Source organism: Podarcis gaigeae (assembly GCF_964106915.1).
Source record: "Podarcis gaigeae genome assembly, chromosome: 3".
Lineage (NCBI taxonomy): Eukaryota > Metazoa > Chordata > Lepidosauria > Squamata > Lacertidae > Podarcis > Podarcis gaigeae.
The window spans coordinates 38,582,101-38,601,568 of record NC_139680.1 but is presented as its reverse complement, the minus strand read 5'-3'; the positions used below and the strand labels follow the sequence as shown (position 1 = coordinate 38,601,568).

At 40.6% G+C, this 19,468-nt stretch overlaps 1 protein-coding gene across 9 annotated transcripts in view; it reads left to right on the top strand.

Annotated features, from left to right (window-relative positions):
- Nucleotides 1-19,468, top strand: part of COL12A1 (collagen type XII alpha 1 chain) — a 115,896-nt gene that overhangs the window by 89,357 nt on the left and 7,071 nt on the right. For all 9 annotated transcript variants that reach the window (XM_083729655.1, XM_083729660.1, XM_083729657.1 and 6 more), the window contains exons 52-62: nt 1,446-1,595; nt 2,916-2,993; nt 4,598-4,684; nt 6,059-6,112; nt 7,544-7,639; nt 8,207-8,260; nt 8,883-8,936; nt 10,125-10,178; nt 12,829-12,900; nt 18,490-18,525; nt 18,622-18,688. In XM_083729655.1, coding sequence (XP_083585781.1) covers nt 1,446-1,595; nt 2,916-2,993; nt 4,598-4,684; nt 6,059-6,112; nt 7,544-7,639; nt 8,207-8,260; nt 8,883-8,936; nt 10,125-10,178; nt 12,829-12,900; nt 18,490-18,525; nt 18,622-18,688 — 802 coding nt within the window. The remainder of the gene's footprint in view (nt 1-1,445; nt 1,596-2,915; nt 2,994-4,597; nt 4,685-6,058; nt 6,113-7,543; nt 7,640-8,206; nt 8,261-8,882; nt 8,937-10,124; nt 10,179-12,828; nt 12,901-18,489; nt 18,526-18,621; nt 18,689-19,468) is intronic.

Genomic DNA, 19,468 nt, shown 5'->3' with positions numbered 1-19,468 from the left:
AATGTATTACTCAGCTCTTGGCGCTGTCCTGTGATATTTTGTTATATATGTATTCCAACAGAAGCATATCCCTTTTATCCAAGCAAGGCCTCTGCTAGATACTCTTTCATTCCAAAGTGTACAAAACAAACAGTATAACTGTTACAAAGCTAGCAGAAGTATAGTATTATTGGATAAGAGAGATACATTGGATAAGAGAGATGCAAAATGGAACTCTTAGTATACCTTTTGTGAAATGCTAGTACGTGATGGTAGCACAGTTTCCCCCCAAAAATAAATAAATGAATAAGTAAATCTAATGTTTCAAGTTCTTAGTCTAGTCTTGTAAAAATGAGAAATATTATCCTCTCCACCCCATCCCATCTATTCCACCCAGTTTCTATGAATGGGAGAGATGTTTGGAACTCTTGTGCACTGGAACTTCTACTGGCTGTGGCTAAATCCAAGACATTGGACAGCTGCAGAAATAATGCTAAACCATATTTTAGGGACCACAAAAAAATTAACATTACAAGAATGAGCTTAGCTTTTGTCCAGGCCTGTGTGCTCTCCCAGCTTTTGCACCTTTGCTGTTATATGGAATCTGGAAGCCTTCCCACCCACTTTTGATTAACTGTAGTTTTGTCATGTTGCCAAAATCTAGACAACTGATTATTAACTATAGTTAGGGAAACATGCTGACTTCAAACCATGGTGAAGGAGTTGATGAGCTAGTCTTATTTTTATTAGCAATAGTTAAATTTAACTACAGTCTGGGGTTTGGACAACACACTAATCTGTGTACAGATAGGTAGCCGTGTTGCTCTGCCATAGTCAAAACAAAAAAAAATCCTTCCAGTAGCACCTTAAAGACCAACTAAGTCAGTTCTAGGTATGAGCTTTCGTGTGCATGCACACTTCTTCAGATACACTAATCTGTGGTTAATCTCAGAACAGAAGTGGAAGCTTTTGATCTCCTTGTGGTCATGCCAGAGGAGGAGAGGGGGTGGGGGGAGCGTGTGAGCCCATTTTGTTCAAATGCAACCACTGTTGTGTGGAAAGGAAAAATGGAAAAATAAAGTTCTGGGACAAGAAAGAACAAAACAAACCCACCCTCACTTAAATTCTTCTATCTACAGTATATCTTGCAAGAATGTTTTACTCATATGGTCATAGTTAGTCTTAGCCACCTCAACCATTTGTATAAATAATTACATACCTTGATCCAGACCTTAGTGCCTGAACCAATGCTCACCAGCTTACTTGGGCACCCACTTTTAAGTCCCATGAACAACTTTGTATATGGAGCTGTTGCATTTCTTAGTAAAGAAGCCCTTGCATGTGGAGAACCCATGCATAGATCAGTGCCCCTATTCCTTCAGAACAGTTAACAACTTTAAACAGCAAATCTAAGGTGTATAAAAACATACATGCATTTAGTTATGTTTCTAATAAATTTTCTACAGGTTCATATTGTTGTAACTCCCACAAATGCTAAAATTTACATTGACTGCGTTGAAATAATGGAAAAACCAATTAAAGAGGGTGGAAATATCACAACTGATGGCTATGAAATACTGGGTAAACTACAGAAAGGTGACAGGAAAACAGCAACAGTAAGTAACAAGCTTTACTTTATATCAGTTCCAAGCACATGCAAAATGTATTTTGATATCCTTATTTGATATCCTTATATCCTACTTACAACGTTTAGGATATACTTAATAACCATCAAGACTCAAGTGGCATCTTAAAAACAAATATATTGTGGCAGGAGTTTTCATAGTGATGCCCTACTTCACCAAATAATGCTCTTTGGATTACACACAAGACACTATCACAAATCACAAAAACTACTCATCTGCCCAGCTCTGGACCAATTTTATGCCATGAAGTCAGTTCCTTTTATATTGACTTAGGATAAATGTTCAGTCCAAGATGGATGAATTTGGTTGCTCCTTGTTACAATGTAAATGGTAAGTTTTAGTCAAAATTACCATATGAACCGGGACGCGGGTGGCGCTGTGGGTAAATGCCTCAGCGCCTAGGGCTTGCCAATCGAAAGGTCGGCGGTTCGAATCCCCGCGGCGGGGTGCGCTCCCGCTGCTCGGTCCCAGCGCCTGCCAACCTAGCAGTTCGAAAGCACCTCCGGGTGCAAGTAGATAAATAGGGACCGCTTTCTAGCGGGAAGGTAAACGGCGTTTCCGTGTGCAGCTCTGGCTCGCCAGAGCAGCGATGTCACGCTGGCCACGTGACCCGGAAGTGTCTCCGGACAGCGCTGGCCCCTGGCCTCTTGAGTGAGATGGGCGCACAACCCCAGAGTCTGGCAAGACTGGCCCCTACGGGCAGGGGTACCTTTACCTTTACCTTTACCATATGAACCAAAAGCTGTAGCTCTGAGAAGTTGACTGGAGTATTCTCAGACCAAAATATAAATGTAAATAAACAAGTTAGCGTTTTCTGATCTCCATCAAAAACCCCCACAATGTATCTGTGTGCTTAATAAAGATATTCCCATGGCATTTGTTGTAGAATAGAAGTTGGCCTTCTGATCTAGTAGCCTCAACATATGAGTCAACAGTAGCATGACTCAGTCATGAAAGGGCTTGAGTCACATAATCTTTGGCTGGGAAAATATTTCTACTATCTGAACAACTTTCTCCCACTGCTATTTTTATGTACTAATATATAAAGCTGCAAGACATTTATTGCATTAAACAAATCTTATGTGTGCTTTGTTAAAAATGTCTTTGATCCAAAGTAAGCAATTAAGTGACCATTTATTCAATGTTGTCCTATGCTGTATTGCTGAATAGCATTTTACTGCCTTGGCTGAATGGCAAAAATGATTCTTGCATAATATCACCCTGCATAACTATTTTTTTGAAATTTCCTACTGATATAACATTGAAGACATTTGTGTTTTTGTCTTACAGTTAGAGATCCAGAGCTTCGACATTGTATGTAATGCCGTTTGGACTAGCAGAGATAGGTGCTGTGACATTCCTTCTAGGGTAAATATAATATTTAAAGCCTCATGTCAACAATCTGAGCCAGTCCTGCACAGAGGACAATGCGGAATAATGTTTGAAAGGTCCCTGTTGGGAATGACAAATTGCTTATGTGACTCTGAATCATCCTGAGACTCAGAGGGCAAGAATGCAGATACTTTACCAGAGCCATATTATAAATGCTGCTATTTTGAACTTAGGTACAGTCAGGCCACATTTCAGTCCAATTTTATCCCTTCCAGATATATTTCCCATACGTATGACAAGATTTGAGGGTTTATTTTTAAAATAAGCAATAAATTTGCCCTATTCTACTCATACATATCCTCATAAATGCTGTTGGGGTTTTTTAAGTGAGTGTATGTTTGAGTCGAATTAGAGATGGAATAATGAGGTAGTTGGGCTATAGGATGGTGAAATAGTCATGTTTTAGTTACTGCTAGTGTAAATTAGCAGGCAAAACTCAAAAGGGTGAATTTGCACTAATCTGTAATGGGCTAAAGATGGAAGAAAAGTTCAAATAAGGAAGGCAGAATGGTTGAGCGATGGTCAAGTGGAGGACACTGTGTGGCTTCTGCCCAGAGAGAGGAGAAAAGATGAAAAAGAGATGTAGTCTTACAAGAATAACAAATTGAAACCTTGTGCCCTGAAAAAATGTTTCTTCTAAAATATGCTGGGCAATATACTATCTTATTAAAGTTCTCCATGTTTTTTGTTTCAGTACCATTTTGAGACTTGCAACTTCTTATCGACTTCTGCCCCGAAGTTTGTGTTTAAGAAAACTCAATATCCATCTTCCCAAATGAGTGCAAACAGTGTCTACTCTGAGTAGACATATGCTCTCTTTTTCCAGGACACACCCTCTTTTTCATTGGTAGAGTCATCATAGTAATCCATAGTTAAAAGTAAAAGTTGGCAAGTGTCCTCTTTTTTTTTGTTCTTCAGAATGGTTTTCTGATACAACTTTTTTCTGAAACCCAAGCAGCCCTGAAAATCTGTTACAGAGGTTGGGAACACTCCAGAAAGTGGCACAGGGGACTTCTAGGGGAAAGAATGATTGGAGAATATTGTTTCTCCCTTCTCTTCTGCTACCAGACACTTCTGTTGGATTATTAACTGTTTCAGAAGCAGGATGACAGCATTGAATTTTCCCTCATATCGATCACAGATTATATGGAAGCTATAACTCTGGATGCACCTTTAGAGAAACCCCCTATGGCACACATAAGCAACCTGAATTTCTTTAATTCATATGTGTAGATTACTATGTGTATGGGTAAATCGATTTATCTAAATCTGTTTTTAGTCCTAAGGATAAGTCCTACAATACAGGAAGTCATAAAAAGTGTAGCAAAACATCTGCTGAGTATTTTGCTCCATCCATGAGCAATGTGCATTTGGGACTAAGCAAGACTTCCACACCAGCCATCATGGTTCCCAGGCAACCTTGAGTCTCAGTTCTCTCTCCTGTCTGTCTGTCTGCCCTTAAAAATATAATTTAAACATGCTACAGACAATAAAAAAACATATTTGAAACCATTCTCTTGGTGATCACCCTTTAAAAAATATTCAAGGGAAATGACAGATGTTTGTCCTTTAATTTTCAGAGGGATGAAGCAAAATGCCCATCGTTACCAAATGCTTGCACATGCACACAAGACAGCGTGGGACCTCCAGGACCTCCAGGACCTGCTGTAAGCAAAATTATTGCATTGTGATTACCAGACATGTGACTCTGTAGAGTACCTCAGATTAACAAACTGGAATCCATAGAACTCCAATGACTTCAGGAAGCAGAGGTCAATGATGATGGCAACAACCTCTCTGTTCACACTAGCACAGGGAGCCAAATTAGCTGCAGCAGCAAAATTAGTATAGCAACAGCTTTTGTCTGTTGATGCTCTAGCACAGGTGTAAGGAAATGGATCCCTTGCAAACAGCCCTGTATGGCACTTTGAAGTCCTCCTGACCATTGGCACTTCAGAAGCCCAGCATTTGGATTGGTGGCAAGTCTGAAGCACTGCATATGATCAAAATGGGCTGGTGAGCCAACTGAGGAGGCCTGGTGGTTGATAATTATACAAAAGTATTGGGGGAGGTGGGTAGAAGAAGTGTTGCAGGGGGGAGGGAGCCATTTCCCTCTATTTCCTAACCACGGTGACTTCTACTACTATCATGCCAGTCAATGAAGAGGTGAAACTGATGAGATTGTATCGTCACACTTCTGATCAGATTAATTTCACTCCTAAGAGGTAATTTAAGGAAGGACAAAGAGAAATTTGTTGTTGAATGTGCTGCAGAAGGGGAAGTGCGCACCATTCAAAGTAAAAGTGTATTTTTAAAAGTGAGATCTTTCTCTTGAAATAGTGAGACATTACTGTGTGGGAGCAGATACCCTTCCACACTATATTTGTAGAGAGTTATACGATAATAGACATGCAGCGTGAGGAGGTATATATTTACAATTTCTTTACTGTGTTAAAAATTATTAGCAAATGTTTAAAAACACCCCAGGCGTGCATGTGGGTTTTCTTTTGTTTTTGTGCAATGGGGGTGTGCTTCTTGTCACCATGATGATGTTACTACCCAACACATTCCTACAATAATAACTACACACATGACTATGGCAGCAATGCTTGTTGTACTATTGGGAGCTAAAATTGGCCATTCTAGGTACCGCTTTCAATACTGAAACCATTACAGCAGTATTGATGCACTGGCAATAATCACTGTGTGTACATTGGGCAACAATATCACTGCAAAGTCTGGTGAAAAAAAACACATCTATGCACAGCTAGACTTCATAGCTTTCTTTGTTGTTTTTAGTATTTTTATCATAGACTTGTAGTGTGCAGTTTGACACCCGCAGCCCCACAGTCTAAAGTTTGTTAGTCTCTATTTGTGCATTGAATGAGCCCTTAATGAACCTTCTGCTTCACCATTCAGCTACTTGCGAGAAGTAACATAGCTACTTGCAAAGAAATTTGCATTCATATATGATTTTGGACTTCCACATCTATCTATCCATCCATCTATCTATACTCATTATTTGCATGTTTTTGTTTTAGGGAGGCCCAGGTGCTAAGGGACCAAGAGGCGAAAGAGGCTTAACTGGGCCCTCTGTGAGTATCTGCCTAAAATACACACTTACGTGGATGTAAGTCCTATTGAACTCGGTGGGGCTTACTCCTGAGCAGACGTACACTGGATTGTTTTGTAACTGTTTTGTCTCCTCCCTTGTGTTTTTTTTAAAAAAGACTTTTAACCAAGTAATTATTTAAAGTTAAAGTATCTGTATTTAGTTCTATATATTAGGACCACATTGTATGCTACATTTTTAGTATACTGTGAATGCAAGAAATATGTTTGCAAATATCTGTACCATCCCACACACCAGGGAGAAGTAATCTTACTGAAAATTCACTCTGTGACAGTTTTCCCTCTGAAATCAACCTCATTCATGTGAAATTATAATATCTGTATCTCACTTTGCTTCCCTTCAATTGCCTTCAGTTTCTATCATTAGTACACATGTGAGGAAGATATAAGAGAAAGGATGTCAGTTCTGCTGCATTCTTCTTCCCTGTCCCAGGAAGTTATGTGGGGTTGGTTCATCATCTATATTTTGTGGAGGAACCTGAGGCAATATTTGTCAACATCACAATGGAGGCACCAATATTTGTATCAAATAATGCCACCAAGCAATAATGCCAACACTCTTGGCTTATCATCTTTCACACCTTTAAACTACATAATATTTTGATAAAGCTGCTACAATGTGACAAGCTCACCAGCAAGGCAAAGTTTTACCTCAGCTGATGGCTACCAGTGTTTCTAAATGCACTAAAAAAAGAGTTTCGGCAAAGAGCCGAAACACAGTGGAACCCTCAGATTTCTACACAAGCCTTTTATAAATGCTGTCACCTTGTGAAAACATATTATGTGAATCCATCTTTTACGTATGTTCTTTAAGATAACCACTTTGGAAGAATAAAAGTGGTTACCTGGAGTACTGTGTCCAGTTCTGGGCACCACAGTTCAAGAAGGACACTGACAAACTGGAACGTGTCCAGAGGAGGGCAACCAAAATGGTCAAAGGCCTGGAAACGATGCCTTATGAGGAACGGCTAAGGGAGCTGGGCATGTTTAGCCTGGAGAAGAGGAGGTTAAGGGGTGATATGATAGCCATGTTCAAATATATAAAAAGGATGTCACATAGAGGAGGGAGAAAGGTTGTTTTCTGCTGCTCCAGAGAAGCGGACACAGAGCAATGGATCCAAACTACAAGAAAGAAGATTCCACCTAAACATTAGGAAGAACTTCCTGACAGTAAGAGCTGTTCGACAGTGGAATTTGCTGCCAAGGAGTGTGGTGGAGTCTCCTTCTTTGGAGGTCTTTAAGCAGAGGCTTGACAACCATATGTCAGGAGTGCTCTGATGGTGTTTCCTGCTTGGCAGGGGGTTGGACTCGATGGCCCTTGTGGTCTCTTCCAACTCTATGATTCTATGAAAAGGCTAGCTAGCAAATGGGTTTCTCTCTTTTTCTACTTTAAGGGGCCACCTGGTGCTCACGGAGATGTAGGACCTAGAGGACCTCAAGGACCACCAGGACCACAGGGGCCAAATGGACTTTCCATTACAGGAGAACCAGTAAGTAAACAGGCATTCTAGTTTTTGGAGAGAGCAAGATAGCCTGCATAGCATATTTAGTGCTCTCAGATACTCTTTAACTATTGCGCTTTGACATTGTTCGTCATGTAGTAGAAAATACTGGGAATAAGTGCTTTAACACACGACATCATATTTACAAGCATTGCGATCCTGGCAGATTACACAAAAAAATGATAGCCATACTATTGTTGTGGTGATTTAGAAGGAACATTGCTATGCCTTTCTGCATTTCCAGATAAATTCTTAAGCTTTCAAAAGGTTAGGCAATTATCTGGCATTCTCTGAACTATTTTCTGATAGTTAACCATGTCACTATTCTGAGAAACTAAATCATGTGTTGCAGGCTGTGTAGGTAAATCAGAGGAAAGAATGACAAAGGGGCTGGAAGAAACAGTCCAGCCTTCCCCAGGAGCCCCCCAGTCTGGTGAATGGGATGGGTTGTACACTGTGGGGCTGGGATTCAAGGGGGAATCACTCCAAGTCTTCCCAGCCCAATGTGCATGATGAATGGCACCTTCTAAAACTTGCAGTATTTCCTCCTCCTAGGGTCGTCAAGGGATGAAAGGTGATGCTGGAGAGCCAGGACTACCTGGTCGCTCAGTAAGTTTCCTTTTAAAAAAAATAATATGGTCATGCTACTTATGCTGCACACGTCCCATAAGTGCTAACATATATTAAGTTCTCACTTGTAGCCTGGTATGCATAAGTTTCCGTTTAGTTTCACTTGCTCTTCAACAGATGAGACAAAATGCTATTGAAGTTCAAAATAATAAAACAAGACCACACAGGTACAAAACCACATCATGTATCAGCTGTGAATTGGTACTGAGAAATGGGACTAGGTTTTAAGGAAACAAAGAAGGCATCAAAGTTCCAGGAAAAACTGGGCAACAACACAAGAAAAAAGACTCTCAAGCTCAGAGGCCTCACTATCCATTTTTTACATCCCTTCATTTGGAGAACTGTTCCTTAATTCCTACTCTCTGCTTCTTTCTACTTAACCTATTCCTGCTCCAGAATAGGACCTCTCCTTTTACTCTGTGGCTGCTAGGCTTACTCAGGAGTCTTTGGTGATGTACCTTGTCAAAAGATTTTTGAAAGTCCAAGTCAACTGTGTCAACCAGATCACCTCTGTCTCTATGCTTGTTAGTACTCTCAAATGTGTGTCTTGTATTGCATAACTCAATAATTCTCTCTGATTAATACTTTTCTTCTTCTGTAGGGATCTCCAGGCTTACCTGGCCCCCCTGGCCCAATGGGACCTCCAGGTGATAGGGTAAGCATTTTTGTTTTATATTTGTTGATGATCACAGTAGGTCTAGGGCTGTGCCATTGGTGGACAAAGATTCCTAGTTACACAACAATTTCCTACATGGAAGTCTACTAGTTTTGAGTAGGACATCCTTTTTGAGTACCAAAAGTAGGTGAGCTGGTGAGGGGCTCCATTTCAATGCTTGTACATGAACTGTGTTTTAACTTACATTGTTTTTCTTCTTTATGTACTCATGGCAAAATAAATATATGGATGACACTGCTCCCTTTGACGGTGTATAAGCAATAGACACATATTTTTCCTACTTGGTAATTATTTTCATCATAGAACATTGTGTAAGGAGAAGCCACCTGGCTTGACTTTAGGAATAGCACAGGGTAGAACTTCCTCAGCAGGACTTCACAGGGTCGGGGTGAATGAATGAAGAGAGCCTGCCAAACCTACAAAAACAATCCCTAATGGATGGGTGCAGTTAAAAAATGGCAATCACCATCACCCAAATGCTTAAGGTTGGTTTGGTTGTATGTGAAAAGTTAAACTGTGCAGACCATCAGAGTAAAGACTTTGGCTAAGTTTAGACTGAGAGAGGAACAGTAAAGTTTTAGTATTAGAAATAAACTACTCTCCTGATATTGTCTGGTTAATTTCTCTTTGAAATTAATATGACAGCTATGACCACTACTCTTGATTAGTTAATATTTCTCTTTCTTGTGTGACTTTTTGGATGAGTGCTCATTATTCTCAGCCATTTTGGGGGGTGGGGGTGAAGGGGCGCATGATGTGAAGAGTGGGGGAAGCTCCATTCTGCAGACGTCCTTGCAGAAAGCTTCCGTTGAAAAGGCTGGTTAGGTGAATCCTGCCAACTAACAAAAAAGGCTGGATGTGAGAAAGCAAACAACAGAAGAAAGAGGGACAACAGAAGATGATGATGTTGGAACTTCCTCACAAGTAATTGAGCTTTAGCATTCAGCATGAATTCTTAACCAGAGAAAAGCCTTGATATATTCATGTGATAACTAGTTGATGTTAGCATAACTGAAGCACAGAACTAAATCACACCTAGGCTGGCAATATCTTTTAAACATATATATTAATAGTTAATGGACATTAGCCTAAACAAGTCATCATGGAATTAGCTTATCTTTTTAAAGAAACAAAACAATAATACATAAACTTTCCCTTTTCAACTAGGGTTTCACTGGAAAAGATGGCCCAACTGGACCAAGAGGACCCCCTGGACCATTAGTAAGTGTTAGCTTGACTGTTTGTGGGCTAACTGGGGGGCTTTGACATTGGGGAGGGATTAGCTTTGTAAAAGCCAGTTTGCTGTTATGGTTCTCCCTCTACCTCCTCATTGTTTGTGTTAGCAAATAACTACCTGAGCAGGTTAAATCATACAACTATGTAACCTCTTTTGCCCCAAACCCTAAAGGTTCCAAGGATCTTCAGACCATTTGGTGAGCGTGGTACTCATTCTAAGTTCAGGGCTCTCGTCAACATGCCTCTCTGTGGGTTTGGTACAGTAGTTTACCTGGACAGTAATGCTTATGGATCTGTAATATAAGGACCCTTACACACACACACACACACACACACACACACACACACACACACACCACTTTTTAGCTTGCCCCGAACTCTCCACCATGTCTTTCTTCCCTGTTGGGTGATGCTCATTTGAGGCAATGCTTCTCAGCTACTTACTTCTGTGCTGCCTTTTCCTTCCTTGTTGTTTCTCTGTTTCCCTGCTACCTTTACTTTTCCCCTTCCTTGTCTCTATATCCAATATCCCTCATGTCCTTGTCTTGACCCCCATCTCCTTTTCACCCTGGTCTGCTCCAATTATACTCCTCTGACACCATCTCCTCCTCCCCCCCCCCCCCGCCACAACTTTTATCATGCAGCTGGTTGGGCATTTCTGTCTTTCCCATGACATTGCCTTGACCCAACCCTTCCACTCTGCCTGCCTTACCCTTCTGGGCAGATCATCAAGCAAATGGAGCAACAGAGGAATCACTGCTCACAGCATTCACAACATACTATTATATAGGCATCATCTTATGTAGCCAAAAGAAGTACCAACCATGCATGCACATACATACATACACACATACACACAAGGGGTGTGTGTGTGTGTGTGTGTGTGTGTGTGTGTGTGTGGTATCAACAGGCTTGGATGAACTGTAGGGCTCGTACATATACAAAAAACTTCAGGAAACAAAACTTACTTAGGGGAAACTCTGCCCCCTAGCCCAATGATGACCAAGCATGCTCAGTGGCTATGGAATGCTGACTGATTCTTGACGGGGAGGGAGGACAGAAAAAAACCAGGGGAGGGGTAATATAAAGGAGTATCCTGGAAAAGGTCATGGCTGGCTGGCTGGCACACTTCATTTTGTTGCAGGCCTAATTGGTTTGATATAATTATGCATATTATTCAGTGCCAAATTTTGCTGTAATATCACTCTGGCAAAATGTGCACCCTTTTGACTCCCCTCTTGCATTCTAAGTCCTATTCCTATCAATCCTGTATTGTTTGTTATCCAGTTAGAAGATTTGATGACTACAGATAGTTATGCAGGAGGTTTTATTAAGAAAAAGATCTGGCTGTGTCTAATGTGGTCTGCACATGTTCATTATGCTGGAAAATAGTCAAAAGGAAATCATTTCGAGTACAGTTAAGCTTTGGGAATACTAGAAGCTTCATAATGTTTTATGAGGCTTGAAAATTTCTCTTATGGAATTTGTTCCTTTGATGTGATTAGAAAGATGTGAGTGTTTTGCTGCTGCAAGGAAAATCTGTTAAAAGAAAGCCTGCTAGTTGCTAGGACAATGCTTTTTCATGAATGATCAATAGGCTAAGCATTAAAAATTATTTTCTTTTAAGATGCTATTTAATTACTTCCATACTAATTGTTAAATAAGTAAGTGAAAGACCAATCCTTTGCTCCCTAGGAAGGTAACTCATGAGACTCCCTCTGCACTGACAGAGAAGATGGTAGTGGGCAGAGAGATGGCCAAGGATGCCAACTTCCAGGTGCAAAATATAGACATAGGACATATCCAGTGCTATTTTTCTAGAAAAAGAGGTGCTGGAACTCACAAGGAATGCCTCCCTTGTTCTCTTATAATAGCAATGGTGTCTACCGGAGAGGTGCTGAAACTAAGTTCCAGTGAGTTCTGCCTGGAAAAAAACCATACATATACATATACATCATATATTGAGCTCAAAGCATTTAAGACTCCTCAGATGAACCTTGGATCAACCAATTCACACTGTTGCAAAACATTTCAGAGAGCAAGACTGAAATTGGTTTTGAACTTAGTTCAAAACACACTGGGCTTAATTAACTTTTTTAAAACCTTTTTTAATTAACCTGGATATTTCCTTCCTTTTTTATAGCAACTGAGTGTCTCACCCAAGCTTCATCAACCTCAGCCCTCCAGATGTTTTGAGACTACAGTTCCCATCATCCCTGACCACTGGTCCTGCTAGCTAGGGATCATGGGAGTTGAAGGCCAAAAAACATCTGGAGGGCTGATGTTGAGGAAGCCCGGTCTCACCTTTCCACATCTGTTGGGACCTAGAGCCAGTTCAGCAGTTCCTCACCAGTACAGATTGGACAGGTGGTGGTGGGACAGGGGTTGAGATGACCAGAAAAATAGAATTTTATTGCCAGATGCAAGCTTAACTTGTTCATAGAGCATTAAAGAAATAAAACAGAGACTCACTGTTTATGTTACAAGGTGTGTCAGATTGTGAGGAAATGAAAACAAATAGTAGTAGGAAAAGTTTTCACATGCATTCCCTGCATTTGGTGAGTATCATGTTTGTTGGATTTAACAGACTATTATTATGTCCTCCTTAGTATACCTTCAATGTACATTTTTGCAGGGTGCCCCAGGAGTTCCTGGAGTTGCTGGCCCAACTGGAAAACCAGGAAAACCAGGAGATCGTGGCTCTCCGGTAAGATAACCAATGATTGGCATTTAGTGCATCTGTTATTAAAGATAACATCAAACGTTGAGAGAGCCATTGTGTGATGTGAGTCTGAGAAAAGTCTATCAGTACAACTAGCTAATATCTGAAAGTTAAGATGTTAAGTCTAATTTTCAGCAACTTCACTCCTTACAGCACATCTTTTTTTGCAATTTAAGTCAGGTCTGGAAATTGTGGTCAGGGCTTTCCACTAAAAAGAGAGCAGAAGCTGCACATGCCAAGGCTTATATTTCTGCACTATGTAAACATCTCAGAGCAAAATCAGCAGAATTACTGGAATTATTCTTTTTTAAGCACAGTCAAGTATGATGTGCTTCCCTAAGGTGGAAATTTTTATATGTAGCATTCTGGGAGCTTGTTGGTTTGAAAAAGTTTGAATGTTTACAGTGGAGCCTCGGTGTTGTGTTGTGGGTTCTGTCTAGAATCTTATACCAGATGAGGGATCAAGAGATTGTCCCAGCAGCATTTGCCAGAGCCAATCTGTCTGATTTTGTCAAGGCTACTATTAGAAAATTATGCATTTGGTACCAAAGGTTGCAACGTTTGCATCTACTACACTGGTCAGCATGGGAAGGCTCTCTCTCATTATCTTAGCTTGTATCAGTACCTTTGAGGCAATGAAGGGTTGTACTTCCTCTGAACGAGTGGGTACATAGTTTAGAAGTACTTCTGGATTGATTGCTGTCGCTTGAGGCTCAGGTGGCGTTGGTGGTGCAGAGTGCTTTCCGTCAGATACATGGCCCAACTGCACCTCTATCTGGACAGGGATAGCCTAACTACTATTGTCTGTGCTCTGGTAACTTCTAGGTTAGATTACTGCAATCTGTCATACATGGGGCTATTTAAGGCTTTATAGGTCAAAACCAGCACTTTGCATTAGGCTAGAAGCTAACTGGCAGCCACTGCTGTCAGGTTAGAATTGGCATTATATGCTCAAACTGTCCTGCCCTGGAGAGAAACCTAACCGCTGGCTGAATGGTTTGGAACTTCAGCCAGCGGTTAGGTTTCTCTCCAGGGCAGGACAGTTTGAGCATATAATGCCAATTCTAACCTGACAGCAGTGGCTGCCAGTTAGCTTCTAGCCTAATGCAAAGTGCTGGTTTTGACCTATAAAGCCTTAAATAGCTCAGAATCACCATACCCCAATGACTGTCTCACTCCATATGAACCAACTCAGACCCTGTGTTCATCATCTTAAGCCTTCTTTGTGTGCCTCCTGAGCAAGAGGTCAAGAGGGTGGCAACATGAGAAAGGACCTTTTCTGCAGTGGCTTCCCATTTGTGGAATGCTCTCCCCAGGGTGGCTCGCATGCTGCCTTTGCCACACAGCTTTAGGCACCAGGCAAAAACAGTCCTATTCTCCCAAGCCTTTGGCCAATTACACAATCTAAGGCCTTTTAAAGTGGAGGAGGGGTATTATTTATGTTTGTTACTTTGTTGTGTATTTTTATGTTTTTATATTGTCTACCACCCTGTGATCTTTGGCCAAAGGGTGATAAATTTTAAAATAATAATAGTAATTATAAAATAGTCTTGAAAAGGAGAAAGAGGAATTTTCTATATGGCCCCAGATAAGTCACATCAAGGTTTTTCTGCCCCCCCCCCCCCGCTTTTTAGAATGCCATGCAAATGTTTGCATGTAGTTTCTATGAGATTACGCAGTCTCATATTTGGAGTCAATTGGTCACATTAGCTTGTCCCACTGATTTCCTTAGATCTTAATTGTGACTAATTTTCTGTACTTCATGTCTCACATTAGCACTTATTATAAATGCTGTCTTAGTAAGGGAACAGGTTGGGTTACCAACTGGCCACCACCACCACCACCAACAACAACAACAACAGGGCTTGGCCTGCTTAATTGTCTAATAGTAGTTATATCCAAAGTCATAAACAGGTAAACCTCTGCACACCTTGAGAGGCATCATTGCTTCAAATTTCTGTGTATCAGTAATGGATGGTACGTTGGAGCTGTGCTGCATGCCTGAACTCCCTCCAGCTAAGTCACTGAGGTGGCAACAAGGTCAGTGCAGTGCAATTGAGTCAGCAGGAGTGCTGCACTGGCTGCACCAGCACTTTGCACCACCCCAACCTTGCCACCAACATGCAGCAGTGACTCAGCTAGAAAGAGGTTGACCAAGTGGCACAGCCCTACTACACCATCTGCTACTGCTGCACATCAAGCTGCTGTTAAGAGGCAGAGGAGCAGTGACCAGTAAAAAGTTGGCTCCATTCAGCTTAGGAGCTCTGTATGTAATGATAACTTCAAGGCGTCTTCATAATAATGGAAAATAAATAAATAAATAAATAAATAAATAAATAAATAAATTAAAATATTTATACCCTGCCCATCTGGCTAGGTTTCCCCAGTCACTCTGGGCGGCTTCCAGCAAAATATGAAAACATAATAAAACATCAAACATTCAAAACTTCCTGATACAGGGCTGCCTCCAGGAGTCTTCTGAAAGTTGTGTAATTCTTTATCTCCTTGACATCTGATGGGAGGGCATTCCATAGAGAGGGTGCCACTCCCGAGAAGGCCCTCTGCCTGGTTCCCTGTAACTTCTAATATATATATATATATATATATATATATGCAGGTTTTGGTGTCCTCGGGTGTCTTCCCGTGTAAAAGTACTTTTACACGGGAAGACACCCGAGGACACCAAAACCTGCATTCCTGTACCCGTGAAAATCTACGAAAGCAAATATATATATATATATATATATATATATATGCGCTTCCCTTTATCCAAATATAATGTTTTCAGAGTGCAGTGTTTTGCTTTGGTTGTCCCACTCTCCCGCATACTGTTTCTCAGCTTTTCAGATCAAATCCCAGCAGGAATCTGGCATACAGTCTGTGCAGATGTTTTGTCAGACTCATGTGGTAGATGGGCTTTCAGCACCTATATGTATGCTATCAAGAAATGCCAAAGTGGCAACCTAAGCCCATGTGTGCAAGCGGTGGGCCAAATGTAGCCTGCAGAGTTTTAAAGGTCATCCAGACTTTTCCTGTAGCTACATGGCTGTGTTCCAAAGCAGCATTTCCTCACACAGCTTTACATATTTCTTGTGATAATGTAACCATCTAAGGATCTTTGTTAGCACTGGTAACACAAAGATCCAAATCACACACTTTTAAGCCAAGCATGGGAGAATAATATCATGGTCACAGGTACTATGAAATCATTTCAACATGAGTATGTCATCAAAAAAGTTTAGATAATTCTGGGCCATAGTGAACAGACAGCTTTCCTGAGTTCATTGGCCTATCAGTGCATTTTTAAGTATCTCTTGAGAATTCTAAGTTGGTGAGAAGAAAAAGTTCTAAGTGGGTGACAAGAGAAAAATGATTTGTATGCATGTTTAGAAGACAGACAGACATACAGGAAGCAGCAGCAATATCCTGCTTGCTTTGAGCTTTTGCTTCCATGGGGACAAACTTGATAATTTGCTAATTAATTACCGTACAAAAAGAAAAGCCTATTCTTTAGACAAAAATAGCTATAACACAATAGACTAATTAATTCAATAAGGAGGAAGTATCTAAGCAAACAATGGTGCCTCTTAAGTATTTAGAATGAACAAGAACAAATAATGTAACTATACTTCATAGACACAAACATTATTTAAACAGCCTTCCCAGGGTCTCCCATTGGATCCATTTCTCACATGTGGTTGACATTACTTCTGGAAAGTAAATGCTGCCTCAGGCTAAGACAATCGACACATCATATTCTGTGTAAGGCTGGTCAAAATGACGAGAGAAGGCATAAATTACTTGCCTGATCCGGGCATGTGGCAGCTCTGTACAGCTGCTAGAGATGTTTAGTGAATTAGAAGAGTCCTTTTCTTTCACACCCTTGCTTTGACAACTCAGGTAAAGAGTTTAAGGGTCCCTTTATTTGCAAGAAGAGTGGTTGATGTTGCTGCACTGAAAGCAGCCTGGGGGATAACAAATAATCAGAGCCATATGTAAACAAACAGACTTTTGCATGTTTGGCAGCAGCACCCAGGGTCACCATGACCCTAAATTCTGCACATCTGAAATCATCCCTGGTGTAAACTTCTCACTTTCACAAATTAAATGTTCATGATCTCAGTGCAAGATTGTTGAAATGTTGCCATATTCAGTTATGCTCTAGTCCTGCAGAGTAATTTATTGGTGTGTCACTGAAGGAGCTTTTTAAAGAAACCACTTGTGGCCAGATTTGGTTATTACTTTTGCTGACAACAGAATATTAAGCATGATTAAATAATAACTAACGATTCACCTCTGGGAGCTTACCAGTGAAAATCTGTTTGGTTTAATAGCAATTTCTCTTTTGTTTGTTCATTTGAATGCCCAGAATTTCCACACATTTCTGATCATTTATTTCAACAATTGGAGTCCCCACAGAAAGGAGAAGGGAGGGAATTTAAAGGAAATTCAGCAGTTGAGGTTCTGGTATTACTGATGCCAATCCGCCTTTGTCATCAAATCAGCTTAGTACAACAAAAGTGGAGGACATTACTGTGGATGGTGCACTAGAGGTATAGGGTGAAACATCTCTGGTTTGAGATATTTATTAAGTGCCTCTGGAAAGACTACGGAACTTGTTCAAATGACTAAGATTTACTAGGGTGGGTTAATATTTTTCTGATAACAGTCCAAGGGTTCAGACAACACTGTCTCCTTTTTGGATGATTTGAAAAGGGAAGTCAATGTTGTTGACAGATGAAACTACGTTAACTGCTTTCAAATAGGTAATAAATATATTTGTGTGACAATTGTCATGCATTTTTGAATATCTGCAAATATACAGCTTAAATGCACTGACTATGTTTATTGAAATCAACCAGGAGATAATTTAATTTTTAATTATTTTTGTCTCTCCGCTACCCCCCATGGCTATATATTCTAATGAAAATAATTATAAGGGCAACTTATTATCAAGTCATGTTTTTTCCCCTTAAGAAGCCATGCTGGAAGATGTTTCAGTAAGGAATACAATAAAAATATTAATATAGGTTATGTTGTTCTTGTTCATGGGGTTATATTATGATATACTTGGAAAGCTATTATTCCCAAGGAGACAATTTTTTTGCAGACTGATGTTCACACTCACTGAAACATTAATATTGCCCGTTTACTTCCTTAGCACTGTTATTTTAAAAGGACAGATAATCACCCAAAGTGTTGGTGGGGTGGTTAAATGAAGGCTACGTATTCTAGTAAATGAAAATAATCACCATAGCAACTTAGAGATAGGCAGTTGTAGCTTATTGGTACACAAAATGTGGTGCATGTAGAAGTGCCCAGGTTCTGGCATTTTCAGGAAAGACTAAGATTAAAGACTCTTGCCTGAAACCCTGTAGATTTACTGCCCGTCTGCTTAGATGACGCTGAGCTAGATGGACCAGTGGTCTGATTCAGTATAAGGCAGACACTTGACTTTCATGGGCTGACCTTCCATGTTCAGGCCCTGGAGTGCCTGGCACACACTTTTGCAGTTACTCCTGTTAATCCTCCCTCTTTCTGTGATGCACTCTGATGGAGTTTAATTTGTTACAGGGGCCAGCTGGAATAAAAGGCGAGAAAGGTGACAGAGTAAGTGCACCCTTAAAATGAATTTGTTTGCATTTTCTAATGCCTCCTACAAAAGAGCACATCATGTCTAATACATGTTCTGTTTCTTTTATTAAGGGAGACATTGCTTCCCAGAATATGATGCGAGCTGTTGCAAGACAAGTCTGTGAACAAATGATGAATGGTAAACAATGCTTTGAAATATGTGCAACAAAACACATGTTTCCGTGTACCATATTGTCAGACTCTGTTGTGAACTTAAAGCTTAAAGTCACATGGGTTAAGTGTTTCTCAAATTAGGCAGAGCCTAGGCTGGTGGGTGAAACTGCAAATGTTTGGCCTCTTGCTAGCTGGATCACCAAATCCAGCAGAGTCTGATCAGCTGAAAGCAACTCTGAGTTACCAAACCAATGGCTGTCACAACAAGCCTAGGTTTATTTGCTACTTTTCCCATTGGCATATTCAATGTGGCAAACAAGAACTTCATTGTACCAAATCAACACAAAATTAGTCAGTGGTTGATATTCTGGATTGAAATATGGGTTTGAGTTTGATTCCTTGCTTTGCTGTCAGCTGCTGCCTTTCTGTAGCAGTAGTGATAATGATTAATGAAGGCTAGGTCTGATCCCACCTTATGCTGTTGCCACTTTGTGCTCTTCAGTGGCAGTAGCAGTGATGACAAGTTCAGGTCCCATTCTCCAAATGCTGGCAAATACTGAATATGTTTTGCTGCTCCTTCTGGTGTTTGTCATACATGGTCTACTAGAGAATACAGAAATGAAAATAAATGGTTATGCTTAAAAGTAGGGGCATGGTCAAGTCCACTACAGGCATACTGCCCATACATAGAGGTACCATAGGGCATTAGAGCTTGTCTTCAAACTTGCCTTCTGTTGTGTACACTCAGTACATCAGGCTATTATGGGGGCTAGGAGACAGGTACATCACACCCATAGCTCTGCCT